The sequence below is a fragment of the Equus przewalskii genome, chromosome 13, assembly GCF_037783145.1.
Source record: "Equus przewalskii isolate Varuska chromosome 13, EquPr2, whole genome shotgun sequence".
Classification (NCBI taxonomy): Eukaryota; Metazoa; Chordata; class Mammalia; order Perissodactyla; family Equidae; genus Equus; species Equus przewalskii.
This window is the reverse complement of record NC_091843.1, coordinates 51,353,110-51,376,847: the sequence shown is the minus strand read 5'-3', so window position 1 is coordinate 51,376,847 and position 23,738 is coordinate 51,353,110. Positions and strand designations below refer to the sequence as shown.

The window sequence follows — 23,738 nt, the reverse complement described above, 5'->3', positions numbered from 1 at the left end:
TACCTACCTACGCATCTATCTATCATCAATTTTTCATCTATGTATCTACCTATCCACCTATATTCAGAATAAACACATCTGTATTTAATCTCTTATGTTTTTCCCCTTTGAAAACGCAAAAGAAACGCAAATAAACATGGCCATGCCCGAATGGAATTACTTTTATGTACGTTATGTCCTCAAGTCCAACTCTTAGTGGGAGTGCAACACTATTGATATGAATATGTTTTCTTAGAAACAAGAAAGAGCTAGTATTTTAAATTCTTGCTTATTAATAATGTGTTACAAATTCAAAAACTGTTTATTGCGCAAAGAGTATTAAACTTTAGGACATATAGTTTGATTTCATTTATTATCACATGTGATGTTGATGAGCTTTTATATTTTTTTTAACAAAGACTTTAATTTTTTAGAGCCATTTTAGGTTAGCAACAGAACTGAGAGGAAAGTACAAAGATTTCCCATATGTTCCCTGCCCATGCATTAAGGTTCCTCCATGTCTTTTCATGGTTTAACTCATTTCTTTTTAGTGTTGATGAGTTTCCTGAATTTTCAATTTTCAAAATGGAAACATATAAAACTCTTTCTAAGTCATTCTATCTGTAATGGAAAATATTTTAAAAACTACTATGCCATGAACAAGGAGAATTTATACAACATAAAAAATAGTATGAATTTAAAACAAAGGCACAACACTGTAATGTCAGAAAGTGTCACATGTAGAACTCAATTTCCAACATGTAAAAAACTAAAGAGCTATCCCTACTACATTTAACAGGTAATTTTCCATACTTAAATCCCTCTATAGTAGCCACTGTAGAAAGTAGTAGAATTTTTAAAGATTTATTTTATACTCGACCTAACATTAGGTATACTGGAACTGAGGACAAAAATGAACGCAAGCACAGGGAAGATTTTGAATCTCAGAAGGATATATACATATGCTTTTATGGGAAAATGGGAAAATGGGAAAAATCAAGTTAATGTAATCCATATAGATTTTAGAATTATTAGCCATCATTTAGAAAATAAGAATAAATAGTAAATGCCAAAAATGGATTTGGTAGTTCATAGGAAATCTTATTCTTTGGCTATTTCACAAAATCCACTGTGGAACTGTAATATATGTCACTTTGCAGAATAACGCCATGTTCCAATTTCTGAACAAACATACTGGATAGTGCAGAGATAAGATAAATATAAATGGCTTGCTTTTTAACAATTAATAAACCTTCAAAATCCAAAATTTCCATATGATTCAACTTCAAACAAGCTGCACTTAAAATTGAAAATGAATAAAAATGATATTTTGAGTGTCCACTTTGGGCCAAGTCCCTGACTAACCCGTGTGATGCCTTTGCAGGATGGACCCGAAGAAGCACAGTAAAGGCTTTGAAAACTGAACTAACGATCAAGCCATCACACACCTAAAATGATACAGAATTTGCACTCTGAACGTAGCCAGATTGAATGCGTGCAAAAACATAAAATAAACATTTGCCATAGGATTTTAACACCTCTCAGAATCTTTCATTTTAATATCGAAAACGTATCAGATACAATTCTAATTACCCAATAAACAAAAAACTAGAAAATATAATCAACTCTTAAGGAAACACAGTCAACAGAAAACTGATCTCAAGATGACACAGATGTTTTAATTTTCAGAAAAAGGCTTTAATGCTGCTATTAGAACTGTGGTCTATGAAATCAATAGAAACACTCTAGAAATGAGTGGAAAAACAGAAACATATAGAGTTATACAACAATAAGAAGAATCAAAAGGAAATTTTAGAATTGGATATTATAATATCTTAAAGTTAAAAAATCACAGATTGGGCCAAAGAGCGGAATCGTGATGACAAAGGGAAGATTCAGTGAATCTGAAAGTAGATAAGTAGAAATTCTAGCCGAAGGAGAGAGAGAAAAAAAATTGAAAAAAAAGAATGAACAGAGCCTCTGAGAACTGTGGGAAAATATCAGTAGTTCTAATATTCATGCCGCTGGTGTCCCAGAGGAAAGGAGAAGAGGTTAGAGCAGGAAATATCTAAAGAAATAATGGCCAAAGATTTTTCAAATTTGGTGAAAGACAAATTTACAGATTCAAGAAGCTCAGTGTATAAATTTTACAAAACGTGCAGGATCAGGATAATGAAAAGTACGAATACTAACAAAAAAATCAAAGACCTAAATAAATGGAGAAACATATAATGTTCATGGTTTGGAAGGCCAAGTATATTAAAGATGTTAGTTCTTGATAAAATGATCTGTAAATTCAATGTAAAGCCTACTAAAATCCCAAAAAGATTTTACTATATTTATATTGGCAAGCTTCTCTTAAAATGTATGTGGAAACACAAATGAATTAGAATGGCTAAAATAATATCGAAAAAGAAGCATTGAGTTGGAGGAATCATACTACCCATTTTTAAGACTTCATGAATATCTACAGCAATCAATAAAGCTTAGAACACCAGAGGGATAGACACATAGATCGGTGGAGCAGAATGGGGAACCCAGAAATAGACCCACACAATGTGACTAGCTGAGTTTTGACCAAGGTTTCAAAAGCAGTTCAGCAGAAGAAGAATAGCCTTTTTATAAAATGGTGCTGAGACGATCGGACCTCAGTGAAAAAAATTATTCATCTAAACCTTACACCTTGTGCAAAAATTCACTCAAATGGATCATATGTAGATCTAAATGTAAAAAGTAGAGCCATAAAACTTTTAGAAGAGAACAGAGGAGAAAACCTTTGGGACCTAGAGTTAGGTGACAAGTTCTTAGACAGGACACCAAAGGCACTATCCATGAAAGAAAATAGCTCATAGATTTGCTTGTATAAAAATTCAAACTTTTGCTCTGCCTAAGACTTTGTTAAGAGGAAGAAAAGACAAGCCACTGGCTCAGAGAAACTATTCGCAAATTGCGTATCCAATAAATCCATATCGTATCCAGAACATAGGAAGGACTCTCTAAACAATAAGAAAACTATCCAATTTAAAAATGGGAAAAGACTTACACAGACAATTCATAAAAGATGTGCAAATGATAAATAAGTACACGAAAAGAGGCGCAGCACCACTAATCATTGGGGAAACGCAAATTAAAACTACAAGATACTACTGCCTATCTAGTAAAATGGCTTAAAAATACTTATACTATCAAATAATGGTGAGAAGGCAGGGAAACTGGATTTCTCATCCATTAGTGGGAATATGAAAATAAGATGGCCACTATGGAAAAAAGTCCACAATTTTTAAGGAAGATAGACACTTACCATGTGTACCACGTGACGAAACAATAACTCTGTTAGGCATTCATACTCGAAAGACGACAACTTAGGCTCACACAAAAACCTATACATTAATGTCATAGAAATTTTATGAATAATCACCAATAACTTAAAGCCACCCAAAGACCACTGAATTTGTGACTTGTTAAATTGTTCTACATCATGCAATGGAACACTGTCAGCCCAGGGTTTCGCTGGTTCCCATCTGGGCCGCAGACATGGCATGGCTCATCAGGCCATGCTGACGCGTCGTCCCATGTGCCACAAGTAGAAGGACCCGCAACTAAAAGATACAACTATGTACTAGGGGGATTTGGGGAGAAAAAGCAGCAAGAAAGAAAAAAAGAAGATTGGCAACAGTTGTTAGCTCAGGTGCCAATCTTTATTTTTTTATTTTTATTTTTTTTTGAGGAAGATTAGCCCTGAGCTGACTACTGCCAGTCCCCCTCTTTTTGCTGAGGAAGCCTGGCCCTGCGCTAGCATCATGCCCATCTTCCTCTACTTTCTATGTGGGACGCCTGCCACAGACAGGCGGTGCCATGTCCGCGAACCGGCGAACCCCGGGCCGCCGAGAAGCGGAACGAGTGAACTTAACCGTTGTGCCACCAGGCTGGCCCCTGAGGTGCCAATCTTTAAAATAAAACTTTTTAAAAATGAGTGTATGCAAAAATAGTGAAATCTGAGTAAAGTCTGTCGTCTGGTTCACTGTATTGTTCCAATCAATTTTCTTGTTGTGATAATACACCATGATTATGTTGGGGGAGGCTGGGTAATGGGCACATGGGACCTCTCTGGACTGTTTTTCCAACTTTTTGTGAGTTTACAGTTATTTCAAAATTAAAAAGTTCTAAAAGCTTAGCACATCTCAAACAACATAAACCAAAAACAAAGGTCAATTATACCCAGACAAATCATAATCAAACTGCTGATAATCATAGGTAAAGAAAACAAATCTCAAAATTAAAAATGAAAAAATATTTTGAGTAACTGTTCATGCCAGACACTGCTTTAGGTCCTTTACTTGTGTCTTATTACTCCGACAATTCCTATTATTTAGGAGTTATGCTCTCCTTTTTCAAGATGAGAGCACTGACTCAGAAAGAACACACATCTGCTAAGCGGCAGTAAGGGATTTAGGCCCAGGTCCACTGTATTGAGCGAAGTCCAATCATTTCGTATATGCGCCCAAACATTTTGCACACACCTTCCTAACTAAGCAAGGACAGAGTGTACATACTGAGCATGAGCATATTCCTTACTGTTTTAGTATAAAGTCAGAGGAATATAATGTGTTTCTCCTTTCTAGGCTACGTCATTTCACCTATTAAAATAGAAAAAATATAATGTTCAAGACAATTTGTACCAAATTAAGGTACATTAGGTTACAAACAACAGTAAATGACTCTGGATAATTGGAGAAAGGAAGCATTTATTTAAGGGTTAGGAGGGAAGCTCAGCGAATTAAAGTAATAGTCAAAACAGCCAGTTCTTTCCAAAAAGAGGAATTGAAGCAAGTCCGGTGGTAGAGGCTCCTAGATGTAAATGTGAGTTGCAGACAATAGAAAACTCACCACTAACCCCCACAAGCTGTATGTCTTATGTTTTAATTTTCCAAGCGATCAGTACAGATTGGTCCAACACTCATCGATGTTTACCCCTAGGGTCAGTCATGGAAGTCAAGCAGTGAAGCAATGACTTTACTTGGCTAGTCTGACTTACTTGCCCACATATTTGGCCAGAAGGTAGAGTCTCCTATCAAAAGAAGAAGGAAAAAGTGCAAGGCAGATGAAAGCAAAAGCAACTGTAATTCGCCTCTTGGTGTCTATGAACTTGTGCACACGCAGGTGCACATACACTTCTTATGCATACATATCTATGAGGAAGGATGGAACACAGAACAGTTTCAAGATAATCAAATATGTATATAAACAGGTGTCCCAAATGCCATAGTGCAGTTTTAAGCTTTAATAATTTCAGAAGGGTAAAAGCTACAAATTATAGAGATCCTCATTTGAGACTTGAATTGTTTTAATTTCCCTTCTCCTGTAGAGTTTTGAGAATTGTTATAAGACTTTTTCAATTTCCATTGTTTGTTTCTGTCCTTCTGATTGAAGACGTCAGAGTGACAAACAAAAATTGAAATTTATCTTTGAAAATACAGCGCAAATGACACGCAGATTATATTTTTCAGAAGTTGATAGCTTTTACACGTCCAAAGTGATTAAGCTTAAAACTGCACTATGGCATTTGGGACACCTGTTTATATACATATTTGATTATCTTGAAACTGTTCTGTGTTCCATCCTTCCTCATAGATATGTATGCATAAGAAGTGTATGTGCACCTGCGTGTGCACAAGTTCACAGACACCAAGAGGTGAATTACAGTTGCTTTTGCTTTCATCTGCCTTGCACTTTTTCCTTCTTTGGGGCACCTGTATGTATACATGATTTATTATATGTTCCATCCTTCCTAACATGACTGTATAAGAAGTGTTTGTGTGCTTCCATGTGCATAAGCCCAGAGGCGCCAAGGGGTGAGTTACAGTTGCCTTTGGTTTCATTCTTTTCCTCTCTTAATAAGAAAGTGCGCCCTCCAGTCGAATAACTGGGCAAGTGAGTATATGAGAGGAAGATATGGGAAGAGGTATATTGTTCATATAAAGAAAAGGATATAGAAGAATGCGTAAAATTGTTAATAAAGAACATTTAAGGGAAATGTGTTGGGATGAGTGCAGGAAAGAAGGTGTATTACAATCTGTACTATTGAAATTCTGTAGTGTTCACATTCATGCATCAAGCATGTATTCATGGATGTTATATGTGGGGGAGAATAATGAAGTTGGACAGAGTGAAAGTCAGTATGTGAGCTGAAGAGTAAGACTATGAGCCAGGTGTTTGAGCCTGCAACAAATGAAAGTGACTTGAGAAGAATGAAGTAGATCTCAAAGTGAGAAAAGAAATTAGAATAGCCTTTTAAACCCTCTGTCAATTTAGCAGTCTCCTCCCCTAAATTTCTGCCCGGTTGTCATCGATCTTCTGTTCCACAGCTGATTGCTCTAGGTATGAGAAATTTGCTTCCCGTGGTACTAACATGTCTCTACCTATTCTGTCTCTTCTCCACAAGGCAATCGTGCAGTTATTTTCGGTGGCTGCTGACTCCCTGAGGGGGGTGAGCAAGAAAGTCTTTCCAGAGGTCTCCTGAGAATGTAGTATTCCCAGTATTCCTTGGGCTCCTCACAGCTATATGTAGATATTTTCTCAAGAGCTGGGCACCATGTTTTCTCAGGGCAACTGGGAGCAGCTACAGAGGATCGGGTGCATCTATCTTCAGGCCAGCCCTTACTCGATGCTGTGGGGCTCATGAGAATTGTGGTGGTCTCATCTGCCTGTAGGAGTGTGCTGGACACCATCATTTGAAATCTTCAGGCCAATGGGTCTGTGTTGCTGTGAGAAAACGAAAACAGAGAAGGAGATCCATTCAATGAGGAAGTCAGCTTTTCTTATTTTAGTGACAAGTGTTCAGCCACTCTCAGGATATCCTACATGATTTAGAAAATTCAGGACAATTTCCAGGTTCCATTCTAACTGTGACTTCTGGAGCATGGGAGATGAGCTTTTCATTTGTCCCATTAACTAAAAAGACATACTCTCATTTATTGCAGGATGAACCTAGCTTTGGAATGTCTATGTTTAACTCTTCTACTGGTCACTTAGAACAAGATTCTTCACACTATAACAGGAATATTAAGCTGGAAGAATTATCCACATTCATAAAAAGATATGGGGGTCCTTTTGGGAAGCAACACATTAAATTAAAAGTTGCCAGAAATGGTCCATGACAGAAGGGTAGCTCTATCCCCCTCCTTTCCCATTTATACCTGAGACTTTTGAGGAAGCAGCCAGTACTACTGGCTCCTGGAATTTACCAAGGGAAATTTTTCCCAGAAATACAAGGAAAGGATTCCACTAGTTCTTTCTTTCAAGTGGTTGCAACTCCTTAGCAGTCTCCTCCTAGGCATGAGAATAACAAAATCGCGTCTGCGATCTCACTCACACCCAGGAAAGAACCATGATTGGCCTGCACATCAACCCTTCCTCAAGGACAGAGGCCTGTCTCTGCCTTGCCTGTGCCTCTTGAAAGAGACAGGCCAGGGAATAGGCCTAGAGGGGATGTGACTCTTGCGACCTTTGATTTATCTAGGAATGGTGGGCCCAGCCTTCTCTGCCCTGATAAACTGCTAGACCGGTTTTACTCCTGTCACCTCAAAGGCCATGGAAAGGAAGTAGTCTCATGAATTTGTCATCAACCAAGTATTCCACCTCCAAATAGATATCCTTCTCAAGGAAATTCTTCGGCACAGTTATGGAACTTGGGAGGCAGCTCTCGGACCCACCTTTTCTCAGAACCCTGAATCCCAAGTATTCTTGAGATGTTCTCTTACGTCTGGGGCTCTCACCTCTTGTACAGTCTGGCCCACAGCAGTTTCGTCTTGCAATGAGTCTCCTTTCCTCAGTTGTGGTGCTGGAGATGACAAACTGGTGTTCACTGCTCTTTAGTTTATGTGAGGAAATCTTGCTCTTCTGCGTGGTATGATCAGCCTTCTTCTCCCTCCTTCTCGGGACAGCAGTAGATAGTGTTAAAAGTGAGTGTCTGCTCCTACTAGGGGTGTGGTGGTAGTGGTGGGGGTGGAGATATGCATAAACAAAGGCAGGTACTATGCCTGGATGGCAAAGGTGAAGCCCTCTCAGTAGAGTGTGGCCTGCTTCACTTCCTCCCTTTTAGGGGCTGGAAAAAAAAAAAAAAATCTGTTTACTGGCACAAGGTGGTTTTCGTGCTAAAATATTTTTCTTACTGGAATGTAGATGTTGTCTTCTTGATCTTCTTCTTCTTCTTTTTCTTGTTCTTCTTGCTCTGTAGGAAAGCCATGGCAAGATGGAAAGCATGGCAGCTAAAGCCCTGCTCAATCCCGTGCTCCACATGCTTCTGAAGGACCTCTAAGCTGGGGAAGATCCGGCAGCAGCCCATGCACTTGAAATCATTGTCCACGGCCACCGGGGGTTCAGGCACGTTGGCACTAGAACATTCCCCCGGAGCTGTAGGCTCTGCTGAAGTGCCAGCATCCTCCTCTTTCTCTTGAGCTTCGCCAGCAAAATTGGTCTCACTCTCAGTTGGAAGTTCCTTCGTAACCACAGGAGAGAGGCTGACTGGTGTGTGGATCTCTTCAGGAAAGCTCATCTCTTCTTTCTTGGGGGGGTCCAACCTTTCCTCTGTATCTAAGACAGCTGTACTCCTTTTTCTTGGGACAGCAATGTAGTAAATTTTTGTGATTGTTTCCTCTATTACACGCACTGGGGGCTTATTATTATTATCCAAAGGAGGTGGAAAGGGAGACTCCCATTGCTGCCTGTTCTGGGATAGAGATACCAAAGAGTATCCAAGAGAAGAAACACTTTTCTGTACTTGACTGACTCCTAGGAAAGAAGATTTCAAACATAAGAATACCAGAATAAGTGTGTGAAATCTGTAGGAATTAAGGTGGCCATGAGAATATTCCTATGTGAGAGCATGTGGAGTGGATGTACACATATATATGTGATACTTCAGAATTTTGTGTGTGCTGTGTTTCATTTGAGGTGTGTAAATGGTATAACTATGTGGGAACGAGGGTGTGGTATGTCTCGTGGAGTTGTATGTATGTTCTCAGACATATCTGGTGAGTGTTTTAGATGTTCATAAAAGGAGCTGGTGAATGTGTGTGTGTGTGTGATGTGTGGCGTGACAGTACATGTGAACAAGTGCAGGAGTGGTAGCTGCTCTTACGGTGAGACAGTAAGACCTTGGGTGTTAGAGGAAGTGTATGTGAGCACTAAGAATGTGCAGCTCTAGGATGGGCCAAAGGCTTTCTGGGTGAAGTGCCACATGGATTAGAAAGATTGCATACGAAAGTGCATTCCCTTCAAGGCATATGAGTTTTCTAGAGTTTGACCTAGCGTGAGGGAGTTAAAAGACGTTATCGGTTTGAAGAGATGTGAATTATTTATGGGATTAGTGTGGAAATGCGTAAGGCTGAGGATGATTGTGTGAAGGAATGAAGGTGTAAGTGTGTACCTACGTAACACTACTAGAGAACAGAAAAGATAGGTAGGAAAGGAAGGCATGTGTATTTGAGAGAAAAAAATGAAAGGAAGAAGAAATGGAACCGTACCTGCTGTGAAGGAGTATAGATGTGTAAGTGTGCCTTAGGCTATGAGTTCGTGCTGATCTGAGGGGGAAGGTTCTGATTAAATTCCCATATGCATATCAGCACTGCCCACTCTCTCTCCCACAGCTGTCCCATATAACAGAAGTTTGTACTGAAGACATTTGTCCTATCTTTGAAGGCACACTCCCTATTTGTCCCTCTACAGAGGTTTTAGTCCTAGTCCCTCCGCCTTGAAGCCCTTTCCTGTTTTTGAGGATAAAGCAAAATAAGTAGGGCTGGGATGAGAGGCACACTGTACCTCCTGTCCAAGCTCAGATCCTCCCTTTATATCTTCCTTACCATCTTCATTAGCAGCAAGAAGTTTGCCTGCAGAGGTGGCACAGGAAAAATATTCTGATGCAGAGGACTTTTCTCCTGTTTTCGGACTCAAGAGTGGGACCACCTCACATGGCCCAGGCTGAGAAGCATCCTCTTGAGTGTTCCAGAATCCTGGGGAATGGAATAAAAACACAAAACATTGACATGTGGAATTTTCTAGGTTCTGTGTTCATTCAAAAAAGACGTGTTGAGTGGATAGTATGTTAGGCATCATTACCACCAATGAGACTTGCTTTCATAGAAGTTGTGGCTTTCCCATTTGAAACTCTAAAATACTAAGCTGATTTTCCCACGTGAAACTCCATTTATCCAAAATTTAAGTAAGCAACAATTATTAAAATTGTGTGTGTGGAGGATGTCACTGATATCTGGTATCTTGTATGTGATATTTCTGGAAATGTATACAGAATATTGGAAACTTAAACCATACCTGAAATACAGTATGCAGTCACTGAAGGTTGGATATTATTAGCTTAATTGTCCTCATGAGAAATTGTGTAATTAAGGGATGTAGGGTAAATGTTTTAAGAATTCTGATATACATCTATTTATTTATATTGATATCTATATTGATATAGATATATTTATATAGAGTGATAGATGTAAATATAGATAGAGATATATTGATATAGATGTATTTATATAGTGATAGATTTAAATATAGATAGAGATATATATAGATGTACAGATACAAATAAAAGTTTTTCCAAACTTCCTTAGGAACTAGTGATGGTGCTGGAGATATTCAAATGAAGAGTTCACAGACTTGCCCAGACTCCTCTTCTGAAAATGTATTTCAACATTTCTCTAAGATTTTTAAACTTCCCATTAATATCCTTTAAGAGTCTAATCCAAAGGAGTCAGGGGTGCTTACAGGGTACATTGCTGCCCATTGATTAGAAACAGACACCCTGGGAAGTCTTTGACAGAAGGGAAAAAAGTGAAAAGTAATTGTAATGAGTTCCTGTTGATGGTAGAGAAACAGAGACTTAGACTCTCAAATAAGAGGAGAGGAGAGAAGATTATGACAGGGCCCAGAGTACACCTTTCTATCTGTGTCTAAGCAGAGATGTTGAGCTTAATTTCTACAGGTGTACTCAGATCCCACTGCCCTATCCACTTAGACTTTAGCTGCTCTTCCTTTCTCCTTACCAGCAGGAGAGATATTGTAAAAATTTGATAAACTAGAGTAGCATGAGAAGTATTCGGATTCAGAGGATCTATCTCTTGCTTCACAGACCGTGTTGTTGTTCTCCAAAGAGTGCCCAAATTGAGGATTACATTTGTTGAAGTTTGAGATTCCTAGAAAATGGAACAAAAGTCATAAAAACAGCATGTTCCATTCTCCTACACTCTTCTCCCCAACCTACTCCACTCTGCCCCAGCCCCATGGAAAGACTTATTTTGTTCTGAACACTTATCTTTAGCTTCGGCAGACAATTGGCATGTTTCAGTATTCTGTGCTTCTATCTGGATCTCGCCATCAAGGTTGCTCATACTTACAAACCTTGGTGAAGATTTTTGGTACCCTTTGCCTTCCTCTACATCTTTCACACTTTTCTCCCCTGTATCCCACCTCTGAGATTCACAATCTCTAATTCAGAGGAAACAATTGGTAAATTTTTATTTTTGAAGAAATAAACTATTGATTATAATTATGTCACTGTCCCTGTCTCAAGGTTAACCAGGCTCATGGCTCATTATTTAACTGTTTAAGGTTATCATCATCTCTCACGAATGCTTCCGGTAGATGTATTATGCACATTTGTAGCAAAGGAGCTCAGTTCTAACTCTAGGCATTGTCCCACCACCCCACCTGATGCCTCCTCAGCCCCTCCTCTCCCACACACCCATACCACTGTGAACGAACGTGCCTGAAGAAGACACAGAGGTCGCATCGTCTGAGTCTGAATCCTTTGCCCTCGGAAGGGTTCTTTGGGGCAACCCAGAGGGTCCAGGCTGCTCATCGTCTTCAACTGAGTCTAAGACTTCTGGGAAAGACAAGGAAAATCAGATATATGATATCTTTTGCCTTCACCAAACATTCAAGGAATACCACATACAATAACACACACGGCATCTATCCTCAGGAAGATCACGGTCTAGATTCTGTTCAAAGCTCCAACATCCAGGTATACAAAAATATTGTTGGAATGGTGTTTCTGATTACGTATGAGGAGCCTATGTTTTTTTCTACAGTGTATCAGAGCCTCAAATTCTGGCCTGGTACATGGTAAGGTGCCAGTATTGTTTGTTATTACTACACGATTGACTAGAAGAATAAATTTGGAGTATGTATGCAGGTCAAGTAGCTCAGTTCGTCAGCTGTGCACGATCATTTGAATGTCCCGCTGCTTCCTGGGAGAGTTAGATTTTACTGGAAAGAGTGCAATGATTTCCATTTCTGGTCCCCTGCCTCCTCTTCAAGACGCCTGCTATTGTGGACCCTCACACTAAGGCCTCTGTTGCCAGAGCTCCGCAGGACCAGGACTTTGGTGGAACTGCTGGGTTCTGACCCTGAGTAGGACACCCCAATACAATCCCAAAGGTTGACTCCAGACTATCCCTCCTGACATTGGTCACAGCTTCCCTCTCAGGAGCTTACTTACTCTTACATGGCACAGCAATCCCTTGGGCTAATCAGTGTGTCACCTTTCCCAGTGTCCCCTTCCCACACAGGGCTCTCAGTTTTTCATCTATAATGTCTACCCCCATAAACGATCTCGAAACCTTCCCAGTTTACAGGTAAATTCTATGTTATTGGTTTTTTTCTGACTAAAATGTGTGTATTTCTTGAATCAGCTCTATCTCTACCATGGATTTAAAGATATCGTGAAAATCCCCAGTTAGCTTTTCTTCCTTCCTCATAACTGACATTTACAATGGAAAAGACTCTGCCTTTACATTGCCAAGTTTCAGTAAATAAACAGGTAAATTCTTATTCCTGATAAAATAACTCAAACACATTAAGTCCTCTTGTCTGTTTAAAAACCTCAGGTAAGTCTGAAACCAAATTCTGATTGCTCCAAATACATCCACTTTGTCTCTTAGATCTTTGGTGCACAGCTGGTGGGTCATGTTTGTGTAGGGATGGTGAAATTAAGTGTCTGCGGTATATTTTTCAGAGTTAGTGTACATGTCATGTTTGGTGAGTGTAGACTGATGTGTGAACGTCTGTCATGCTCCCTCAGCAATCTCATGCAGTGACTGTGACGGTGAGATGGCCATTGTACATGTGAGTGTGATGTATTGGGTGACATTGCAGCATAATTTTCTATATGTATAGGCAATACATCTTCCACGTATGATGAGTGATCTGTGTGCCACATACGATTGATGTTCAGGTAGTTATGTAATACCTGTTTGGTTTAGATGACAGGCTGTGTGGATCTGAGCAATTTTGTGAGGTCTGTTGAGGCCACGAAAGTGTTCCAGACTGACTTTGTGAAGGATAGATAGAATAGAGATCATGTGAACTCCAAGATTGTGGAGTTATGCGAAGGGACTAAGGGAGTGGGAACAGAGAAGAGTTCTAGAAGATATTATATGATTGTGATGGCTTCACACATTGTTTAATGAAACATGGAGTCTGACAAGAGTCGGATCATTTGTGCAAATTAGAGATTGCGGTATTGGAAAAATTGAGCTTATAGAAAGCAAATTGGAGGAATGCATATGCTGCAAAATAAGGGCATGGAGGTTTAATATGTGAGAATACGAGCTTATGCGTGTGTCTGAGAGTATAAGGAAATGGGAGCAGGGAATGGAGAATGAAGGGATGAGTCTTTATGGAGGGAAAAGTATGAGCATATGATGCTGAGTCTAGTTGTGGGTGTGATGGAGTAAATATCCACCTGTCTTTATGAGGGTAGAAGGTTGTGGGAGGCAGGAAGTTAAGAAATCTCTTTCAAATCTCTGTCCCTTCTTTACCCATGAGAGAATATACTCTAAGGTACTTTGTTCTCCTCTTGAACACAAAAGTGGAATCCACTAGGTCCTCCTTAGATGCTTTACACTAGATCTTTCTGGTCCATTTCAAACTGGTGTCAGAGATTTGCCCACACTGTGACCAACACATTTCATCACCTCAGGTACAGATTGAGTTAGTCTTCCCATTTCTCTGACAAGTCTGCCATTTCATTAGTCCTCCACCTTCTCAAACATTGCCCTGTTCTGTTGTTCCTGCACTTTTAGACTGTTGTCCTTTCTGAGATCTCTCTTGACTCTTAAAGTTTTCTTTTATACAGATGCAATGAATACCTCCTAGGGGAAAAAGTGACCTTGTCTTCTTGGTGTAGTCTGGACATGGCCTTGTCCTGGCTTCTATCTCCTATCTATCAACTTGTGGACAGGAAATCTCAGCCAGCTCTCTCAGCTATGCTTAATACTACACTTCCCCACCCCACCTCCAGTTGAGACGTCTCCACTTACGAGTATTCTTGTTGGCAAAGAAGAGGCTGTATAAATATTGTAAGATAGACAATTTGTTCTCCTCCTGCTGGGGAATAAGAGCAGGCTGTGGAGTCTCCTTTTCTTTCTTCAAGATTTCTGTTAAATCGAATGAAAACTAATGAGATATATACAATTTTTCATCCATTCAGTATATTTTGATTGCTCAGTCTGTGCTAGATACGCATGGAAACTGCAGTCTCTTTTCCAGCAAAACCTCTAAAATATAAGCATTCAGTAATTTTTAATTTTTCCCAAGTGGGGATGGCCAGGTGAATATGTGTATGTTGTTTTTATGGAGCTGCTTGCAGTGTGTCTTGGAACTGTGCTGTCACAAAAAGCGCAGTCAATATAAGATAGTTTAATATTTGTTTACCTGACTATACATATGTCATTATGTTTAACACATTCATTTTCGTCTAGGCTGAACATGGCCTTCCTGAAGATGGCCATAGCTTATCCCAAGAACCTGTGAATATTATTTTATAAGGCCAAAGGCACTTTGTAAATGTGATTAAATTGAGAATCCTGAGACAGGGAGATTATTTTGGATTATATGGGTGGGTCCTAAATGTGATCCCAAGGATATTTACAAGAGGAAGGCAACCAAAGCCAAAAGAAGCAGTAATAGATGTGACAATGGAAGCAAGAATTTGGAATGAGAAGGTAAAGAGGCTGCCAACCAGGAAGTGCAGGAGGCCGCTAGAAGCTGGCAGAGTCCCGGGGTCGATTCTCCACTGGAGTCTCCACCAGGAACCCGACTTACCAGTACAGAACCTTGACTTTAGCCCCCGCCCCACCATATGGCATACTTTGGACTTCTGACCTCCAGAGCTATAATGGAATAAATGTGTGTTTTCTTAAGTCACTAAGTTTATGGTAATTTCTTAGAGCATTTTATAGCTAATAAGGAAATATACTAACCTTAGACTAAGGATCTCCATATATTTGGAATTAAATGGGGCTTTCCAAATGAGGAGGCTCTATTCACCCTATTTCCCTTCTTTCCTGAGTGCAGAGCTGCTTGTTTCAGTCAGTGGTGCCACCCACTCTTTGTGCGAAATAAGGAACTTGGAACACTTGAACTCTCAGTCACTCTCTTACACATTATTGTCATGCAACACTTTAGTCACACCTGTTTTGTTGGCCAGTTCCAATTTAGTGATTGTGATTTTTGGCATTTAATCAGCAAAGCCTAGTTATATTCAATCACAGAATTACCAATTTCTTAGGTTACCTTTTGTTTCTGACTATCATATTTCCTCTCTGTTCTATTTCATTTTTCTAAATAGATTCTTTCTGGGTGTGTTTCTTACATTTTAGTTTTTCTGGGTTTTCTCCAACAAATTTCTCTGTTTCACCTGATTCTCATATGATGGTTACTGTTCTTTATCTCCAGCATACTATGTCAAATTCACATTAGGTTTCTACAACTGCTATTGAGAAGTTTACTGTCTGACAAATCATCATTCTTCTGAAAGTATTCTGTGTTTCTCTCTAGTTCCTTTAAGGTCTTTATTATTGGAGTTCTGAATTTGGGGATTAGTGTACCTATGTGTGGATTTATTTTTATCTACTCCATAATGCACTTCCTAAGAATGTTTCCTGATTCTACGGATTCACGTCTCCCATCACTGTGAAAAATTCTTAGCCATTATCTCTTTGATTATCTGTCTTATTTTCTTTGTTTTTATCTTATGAAACCTCAAGTTGGCATGCATTATATTTTGAAATTTTAGCCTCATTTATCTTAATCCCTGTTTCATGTTTCCTATGTATTTCTCTCTCTGATTTATATTGTAGCCAATTCTTTAACTCTATCTTCCAGTTCATGGCTTTTCTTTTCATCTATGTCTAATTTGCTATTTAACCATCCACATTTATGTAATTTCTAAGACAATATTTTTCACATCTCAAACTACTATTCAGTTATTTCTTAATCTATTCTTTTCTTGCCAGTGTTTTCTGTTTTTACGTCTTTAATTATTTCAAAAATTATTTACCTTCTCTACAACATTATTCAATTAAATCATCTTCTTCAGAGTTAAAACTGGCTGTTTGTTGTGTTTGCAGAATCTAACTTATAGTTATATGTTGTAGTTTTACATTGTGCGCTCGTTTTGCCAACTTGTTATCCATATGACTCTTCATCATGATTGACCGACAGTCCCATGTTCTTTTACATTTTCTGCTGTCAGACATTACTGGATTACAACTAGCTATGTTTTAATTTTACATTAATTCTTCACTGTTAAGTTTAACTGACAACACAGCAATTATGAACAAGGTGCCTACAAATTCTACCTCTTCCCCAATAAATGCATTTTTCCAAAATGTATGCACAGAGCTCCTCCCTAAAACCCAAAAAGCTGAAAAACATTTGTAATGAGTTCCTGTTGACGGTACAGAAACGGAGACCTCGACACCCAAATAAGAAGAGAGAAGAGAAGATTACGACTGGGCCCAAGGTACACTTTTCTACCAGTGGCTAAGCAGAGATGCTGAGCTGAATTTCCACAGGTGTGCTCAGATCCCACTGCCCTGATCTGCCTAGACTTGGCTGCTTTTTCTTTATCCTTACCAGTGTTAGAGACATTGTAAAAATTTGAGAAACTAGAGTAGCATGAGAAGTATTCTGATTCAGAGGATCTGTCTCTTGCCTCACGGACCATGTTGTTGTTCTCCAAAGAGTACCCAAATTGAGGATTATATTGGTTAAAGTTTGAGATTCCTAGAAAATGGAATAAAAGTCACAAAAAACAGCTCATTCCACTCTCACACACTCTTCTCCCCAACCTACTCCACTCTGCCCCGGCCCCATGGAAAGACTTATTTTGTTCTGAACACTTATCTTTAGCTTTGGCAGACAATTGGCATATTTCAGTATTCTGTGCTGCTATTTGGATCCTGCCATCACGCTTGCTCATACTTACACAACTTGGTGAAGATTTTTGGTACCATTTGCCTTCCTCTACATCTTTCACACTTTCATCCCCTATATCCCACCTCTCAGAGATTCACAATCTCCAAGGAAACAATTGGTAAATTTTCATTTTTGAAGAAATACACTATTGATTATAAGTATGCCACTGTCCCTGTCTCAAGGTTAACCAGGCTCATTGCTCATTATTTAACTGTTTAAGATTATCGTCATGTCTCATGAATGCTTCTGGTAGATGTATTATGCACATTTGCAGAAAAATGGTATAGTGAATGTGATGTGCTTCACATGTGTAAACTCATAACATGTTGGTTAAAACTAGGTTAGGGTTAATGTGTGATTCTTTTGGTTTGGAAATCTGAATATGGAGTGAGTTGTGTTTGAATGAGGATGTTATGTGTTCTTTGTGTCTGTGTGTTAGTTCAGCACATACCTATGTGTCTAGATTACATGTCTTATATTTATAGATTTGTGTGTTTTACATATTTTAATGTGGTTTAGATGTGCAATGTTATTATTGTAAATACTCGCTTTGAGACTAGTCAAATTAGTTTGTTTGTGAAGTATAAGGGAATAATGAGAGAACACAAAGATGTGAAAAATCAAAGGATGTAAGACAAAGAATACATGAGCTTTCAGAATACGGAACTTTGCGAAGAGCCAAATAAATGAAGAATGTGTATGGCCAAGTGTATAGTAACATACAAGTAGAAAACTGCATCAGATGATTGAGTTCTGAAGGGGTCAAGAGATAGAATATTGACACTAAGGCCTCACGACTTAACTGTTAGGCATTCACCAAATTGTTTCGGTACTGGGCAGCCTTGTATTGACTACTGGGCAGAATCACTCAGCTCTTCTCTGGGTTCTGCCTACATCCCAACTTCCCTCTGCATTCTATTAAGCCGTCCCTCCTTACCAGCACCAGCCAGCTTGTCTACAGAAGAGATGCCGGGGAAGTATTCTGAAGAAGAATCCTTTGCTTCCTGGTCTTGAGTTGGGACCACTCTATCGTGTCTGGGCTGCAGAGCATATTCTTGTAATCTCAACGTTTCTAAAAAGTTAAATAAAAATAAAAGAGATGTGATCTATGTTGGGTGTTTGTGTATTTATCCATCCATTAAACAAACAATAAGAATCTACTATGTGACATGTTCAGTGAATACACATGGCCTCCATCTCCATGGATAGCATAAGATGATTCCTATGAAAATTATAAATAGACAGTAATATTTATTCTGTCAATATATATCATGAATGACTGGGTTTGCACAAGGTGTGTTCTTTGTAAATGGAGCAGAGACTGCTAGCTGCCTCCTTTCTACCTGGACATACAACTAGATTATATTAGTTCCCATGTAGGTAGTTCTAACCATGTGATTAAGTTTTCAACAATGGAAAATAAGTGGAAAGCACATGAGCCACTTCCAAGCATAACTGTGCAGACCTCTGTGCCCCTCAATGCTCTTTTCTTTTCTAGCTGACTGGGGTGTTGATATCTATTTGAAGGCTGCATGTTAATGATAAGAAAGTTTTCATCAGTCCAAGCCCATGAAGCAAGTCATGGAGGAGACTTGCCCTATTGGCCTGCACCTAGACTCTGATTTGTTACATAAACAATAAATAGATTCATTTGCGTATGAGTTACTAAGCCTAATCTAACTACTGAAGTAGGGATGTAACGTGTTTTTGAGAGGCAAATAATTGGACCTACTACATAGCTAGTGTGCAGTTATGTTAGATATTAATATCTCTGTTCCCCTGGCTTATTTATGTTCTATAAATGTGTATATGTGAATAGGTGTGAGTGTATGTTTTACTTGTCTTACAGTTTACACTCAAACACATCTCTGAACATGCAGTAACTCTATGGAAAGTGAAAGGAAGACACATTCCCTCTGCAGGCCTCTCTCCAAGGACCCACTGGAGTATACAGAAATCTCAAACGTTGGAAATATCAAGTTCTCTTCAGGAGTATGAGCCATCGCTTGGAACGTTGGGGTTGGCTCCAATCTGTCTCCCTCCCACCACTGAACAATGATTCTTCCTCATAGGAGTTACTTGTTGACTTTTAATCTCCACAGCAACCAGAACTATTTCAGCTTCCCATTTTCCAGAAAGAGCCAAACTTTCTCTTCAATTTTACCATCCTGGTTAAATTGTGTGTGTCTGTGTGTGTATCCTGTTTTTTTCTTACATTTCACATAGGAGTCTTACATTTACATCTTCATAGTCTGAGGGCAAGCAACTTCTTTTTACTCCTGAGCAAATAAATTCTTTATGCCTTTATACCTTCATCCCTGAACAACCAGATTTAAGTACTTAAACATTTTTCCCAATTTTTCGGTCATCTTTACGAGCCACGCTTTCTTCTTCACTAATGGGAGGAAGCACTATTGGAAAACTTATAACAGCATCATTTGATTAACCAATGCCTTTAGGCAAAAATCAAATAAAAGGAGATACCTTTTATAAGAAAAATTATATTAATCAACCACTATGTCTGTGACACAGTAACTCAGACATGGTGTAGGTAATACAGATGCTAAGCCACAGAGACAAGGATCTGTTTAGTTGAACTTCCTCTTTAGTCTCAGATTGCCTGGGCCCTCAAAACACTAGCATACATCTCCCGTCCTCATTGTCCCCCTTCCCCATTCTCGCCCCCTCTTTGGCTTTCTCCCTCCCTTCCTTCCCTCCACCACCACAACTAGGAATCTTCTCTCCCGTTTTCTTTACCCGGCAATGCCTGGTTACCCTGAGCTCATAGAATACGCTTAACACATACTTTTTGTCTTGTTCGCACTTTGGGGGATGTATGCATCTTCCAGGGGTTTCCTTTTTTGTTTCCGCTTCATGATTCAACTCTTTGGAGAGTGACTCAAATCAGTTACCTTTCTCTCTGAAACTCTGCTTTCAGAAAGTCATTGATTATAAAGAATCAAATTAATACATTCAAGAACAACAAACCATTTGAGAGGCTATCTCCTCACTAAATCACTGTCCTGACCAGTGCTCAGTACACCATCAGGGCTATTATGATGCAAGCCTTCTTTAAGGCTTCAGCATATACTATGACCTATGGATTACATCAGTGCACTCCAGGGACCCAGCTAGTATTCAAGGACTGCAGGACTGTGACAATCCATTGACTAGGATGATGCCTTTTATCCAATGGAAATGATCATTAACTTAAATTTTTACACCTTATACTTGATATCAAAACCAGAGAACAGGTGACTTAGATTAAACAAAGGAAATTACTTTATGTGTCTAAGGTAACCACATTACTAAATCTTCTCAGTGGTGAGGATAAGGGCGTGCTTGAGAGAACTTGGCTTAGAATCATGTCTGTCTCATAGAAAACAGTAAGAGTTATATCTTATTAATAGTGCTGTTTAACTTATGTACAAATGTAAGTTATATGTGAGGTGTATATTGGTAAATAGGTATGGATTTGAGAAGATCTCATAATTCCATACAACTCTAACATTTATTGAATTTCCCCCACTATTGAGAACAGTCTTATGTATTTTTAAAACAAGCCATTGTTTCTCTTGCCACTCTTTCTCTTGTCACTTCTCAAGCAATTTGGGAAAAGAGGAAGCCCCTGGCTTTCCAGCCCCAGCCCTCATCATGAATCCTGTCTTGGTCAAGCCCAAAGGTCTCATTCTTTATGCTTCTGGTCCAGGCCCCAGTCTAAATCTTCTGGAAACAGCTGGGCTCTGTATGGGGTTTGAACTCTGAGGTTAGCTTTGTTCTACCTCCTAAATACCACTGAATACACCTCCACCCTTAGGAGCAATATGTATTTACTTCCAACCTTAGCAGTTACATTAGAACCAGGCCATGATCTAGTCTCCTTCAATTTCCTTTACCCCCAACAGGCCCTGTCTTTGAGTGTTCCCCCCAATACCATGGGCTCAGTCTCTCACAACCACTAAATGATAGGCACATTTATCAAGAAATTCTCAGCCTTGTTAGCTATCAGAAAAAGTAAAAACAAGGATTAGATACTATTTCACATCTCTCAAATGATAAAATTAGATCAAACCTTACAAACGGTTAGAAGGATATGTGAAAAACGGACTTAAATGATCTAATAAAGACCATGATGTAAAATGAAGTATTGATCTATGTAGCCATGTTGAAGATCAATTAGCCTACATTTTGTAAAATTAAATAAGCATGTAGCCTATGACCATAGAACCCCACGCCATAAAAGGGTCTTTACAAGGATGACAGTCATAGCATCATTATACTAACAGGGAGTTGGAATTTTAGTTTAGTTTCCAACCCAAGAAGAATGGATAAGCAAAATGTAGTAGGTGCATGCTATAGAATTAATTTCCAAGGATAGAAGTCAAGTTCATTAAAATATATGCCTACAGGGAGGAGCATCAGGAAGGCACGGGTGATCTGAGATAAAAAGAAAATATAATTCAATGAAATAAGCATAAGTGATTCCTTGACCAGGCTAATGAATAAGAATTATTAACTCAATACTCCGTAACTAAAAAAAACACCTCTCCCAAAAATAAAATGGCTCAAATTAGGTCTAAATGTAAGAGAAAGGATTATTCTAAAGATCCCTTATTGTGTTAGTTTCCTCTTGCTGCTATAGCAAATTACCACAAATTTAGTTGCTTAAAATATAAATTTATTATCTTATAGTTCTGCAGGTCAGAATTCCATTATGGGTCTTAATGGCCTAAAATCAAGGTGTCCTCAGGATTGGTTCTGCCTGGCGGCTCGAGGCGAAAATCCATTCTAGAGGCTAACTACAATCCTTGACTCTTGTTCCTTCCTTCATCTTCAAAACTCCTCACTTCAACTTCTGCTTCCATAGTCATATCTCTGCTCTATTACTCTTCTCCCTCCCTCCCACAAAGATTCTTGTGATTCCATCAGCCCCACACAGGCAATCCAGGATTATCTTCCCATTTCAAAATCCTTAACTTAATCCCATCTGCAATGGCTCTGTTGACACTTTGACACTTATGGTAACATTCACAGAATCTGGGGATGAGGAGGTTGACACCTTTTTTGAGTGGGGTGGGGAAAAGTGAATTTTTCAGCTCCCACACCAAGACAAAAACAGAGTGGCAGAGTAAACTCACCTATAGTAAAATATAGTAGGCTGAGAAGAGAAATCCAAATTAAACAAGAGCAACAAGAAAAAAAGGGCACAGCAACTATGTAAACATATTGAGTACAACAAAGGAGAAAGAAATAAAGAAACAAAAGATGTAGTTTGAAATTAAACATAAGAAATAGAAGAGCAACTACATGAGAATTCTTCATGGTATAGAATTTAGGCAACTAGGTTCAATAAAACAAGAGCTCCAAGACAAAACGACGAGTCAAGGCAAAGAAATAAAAATGGAGAATTTAGAGCTGAGAAAAAAAAAATAAGACTCTGAACAACGTCAAAATGGACTAAATAAACAAATTAGAACCAGAAGAAAACATAAAACTTCAAACTGAAACACTGATATATAGATTTGAGATGGGTGTAAAGGGAAGAGATAAATACGTAACTAATTAGAAGACACTAGATCAATAAAAAAGAAAGGCCAAATGATGTAACACAATAATAAAGAGGTTAACAAATAAACCAGACAGTTATTCAAGATAAACACAGTGAAATATTCCTTGGATGCAGGAAGAACTGAAACCATAAATGAAAATGGGACATATTTTTTCAAGAAAAAAAAGACAGAGGACAACTTATAGAAATTCACAACGCCCACTTACACTTTTTTATCTTAAAGGATAAAACAAACAAATGAAATTCTTCAGATATCCTAAGAGAAGAAGAAAGTCACTTATAAGTACTGAACATTAAACTAGCTTTACCCTTTTATAAAGCAACATCTACTGTTTGAAAACAGAGTAGTAGCTGCAGATATTGATAAAAAGAAGGTGTGATACCACAACAGGATTAGCGGCCAAGTTGTTTTCAAGTGTTAAAGCAAGTGGCAGACATTGTTAAATGTGTGTCAAAAATTTTTCAGGGAATATGTGTGTTATAAGAGCCGTTCTTGAAAAAGTCACAACTCTGTAATAGAGCCAACTCAAAAAAGAATGAAAATGCCATGAAATGACAAATTTAACACTCCACGCCAAAAGACAGTAAAATACTGGCAGCAAACAGCAGGGCCCTGAGGATAGAGGTGGGAGTGGGGTGGAAACTGACTGACCCAATATATTATACCATTTCCTATGAAGAAATTTGGGTTCCAGGCCTCTAAGCACTGGTGTAGGTCTACAGCTCCAGACCTGCTGTCATCCTATTCCGTCTCACCAGGCCCTCCAGCACTATTTAAATTCCCGTGGTACCTCTGCGTGATCTTTCTTATCTCTGTTCTTGATCAATCTGCTCCTCCTGTCTTGAAAACTCATACAACATCTCGGGCTTTAATTGTTACTGCACTTAGTACAGTAAAGTTTTCTAGGTCAGGAATTTC

The 23,738-nt window shown here is 38.8% G+C and overlaps 1 protein-coding gene across 2 annotated transcripts; it reads right to left on the bottom strand.

Annotated features, from left to right (window-relative positions):
• Positions 1-4,297: 4,297 nt before the first annotated feature.
• Positions 4,298-20,324, bottom strand: LOC139075117 (uncharacterized). Of its 2 annotated transcripts, XR_011525177.1 has the most exons (9): positions 20,057-20,324; positions 18,188-18,322; positions 14,310-14,426; positions 11,753-11,869; positions 11,031-11,180; positions 9,840-9,989; positions 7,755-8,769; positions 5,742-6,741; positions 4,298-4,365 (listed from the first exon to the last, which is right to left on the bottom strand). XR_011525177.1 is itself a non-coding variant. In XM_070569473.1 (8 exons), the coding sequence occupies exons 1-8, from the start codon at positions 20,124-20,126 to the stop codon at positions 8,147-8,149; spliced, it is 1,512 nt and encodes a 503-aa protein (XP_070425574.1). In that variant the 5' UTR covers positions 20,127-20,308; the 3' UTR covers positions 8,028-8,146. The 2 variants fall into 2 exon arrangements, 1 of the variants encoding a protein (XP_070425574.1); XM_070569473.1 differs by lacking the exons at positions 4,298-4,365; positions 5,742-6,741 and adding an exon at positions 16,909-17,058 and having other exon boundaries at positions 8,028-8,769; positions 20,057-20,308.
• Between the last annotated feature and the right edge of the window lie 3,414 nt (positions 20,325-23,738).